Genomic DNA, 1,032 nt, shown 5'->3' with positions numbered 1-1,032 from the left:
AGCGCAACAAGCCATACAGGTGCCACGTGTGCCGAGTGGCGTACTCGCAGCAGTCTACCCTGGACATTCACCTGCGCTCAGTTCTCCACCAGACGCGCGCCGCCCGACTCCCAGACTTTCTGGCCACCCACGCCCACCCAGACCCCTCGCGCCCACTAGTCGACCATCCGCCCACACCCACCAGTACCCCGCAGCCCTCCCCCCCCCCACACCATGACGCACACACTCCTCGCTCCCCCTCAACCCCTCAGGCTACCCCTCCAGGGGGGCATTATCAGGGCATTTCCCCCTCTAATAGCAGCAGCGGCAGCGCCCAGGGAAGCTGCGATCGGTGTGGTGGCGTGTGGAGCACCCCGGAGCAGGGAGCGCAACATGCAGTGTTGTGCGGGCTCATACCCCCTCACCTGGCCTTCCTCCCGCACGCCGTCAGCACCGGTGTCAGTCAGCCTGCTACCCTGGACGCTGCCTGGGCCTCCCTTTGCGGGGCTAGCGCCGCCGCCCACCTGCCCCCGACTCAGCCCCCCGACCGCTCTCTCTCTCCATCTGAATGTTCCATAGAATCTCTCTCTACCTCTAGATTCACTGTACCTTTCAGAAAGTCTTCACGCCTACACAAGCACTTATTAGAAAGCTTTGGCTTTGACCTAGTTGTTCAGTATGTTGAAAATCAACAATCTTGTCCATCAAAAGAACCCGAGCAGGGGACTTCTGAGGACTCTAAAGACAGATCCAATCCTGATCTACCAGAACTTAGTAAATCTAAATGTCCTCAGTGTTCTAAACAATTTTCTAGTGTATGGGTTTTAAAAGCCCACTTAGAAGAAATTCATAAATCAGGTGTACCTTTTGATTACCTTAAGACCTTCTCAGATGAGTACCGTAAAGAGTACAATACTAGTCGGCAATGCTCTAGCAGCGATCCCTCTGCTCTTACAGATGAGGAGCGAGTCCGGGACGCGGAGCTCATCCAGGGGGGAGACAAGGGGACTTCAGATGAGAGAGAGAAAGAGGCAGAGTCAGGCAGCAGGAGCG

General features: G+C 56.4%; 1 protein-coding gene across 1 annotated transcript in view; it reads left to right on the top strand.

Moving 5' to 3' along the window:
• LOC119589315 (zinc finger homeobox protein 3-like) overlaps nucleotides 1-1,032 on the top strand; it is a gene marked incomplete at its 3' end in the record, with an annotated part of 49,709 nt that overhangs the window by 45,046 nt on the left and 3,631 nt on the right. Inside the window, 1 exon segment of the mRNA XM_037937937.1 lies at nucleotides 3-1,032. Within this exon segment, the coding sequence (XP_037793865.1) occupies nucleotides 3-1,032 (1,030 nt within the window).

The sequence above is a fragment of the Penaeus monodon genome, chromosome 25 (assembly GCF_015228065.2).
Source record: "Penaeus monodon isolate SGIC_2016 chromosome 25, NSTDA_Pmon_1, whole genome shotgun sequence".
NCBI classification, from domain to species: Eukaryota; Metazoa; Arthropoda; class Malacostraca; order Decapoda; family Penaeidae; genus Penaeus; species Penaeus monodon.
Note: the sequence above shows the minus strand (reverse complement) of the source record. Positions and strands in the feature narration are given on the sequence as shown.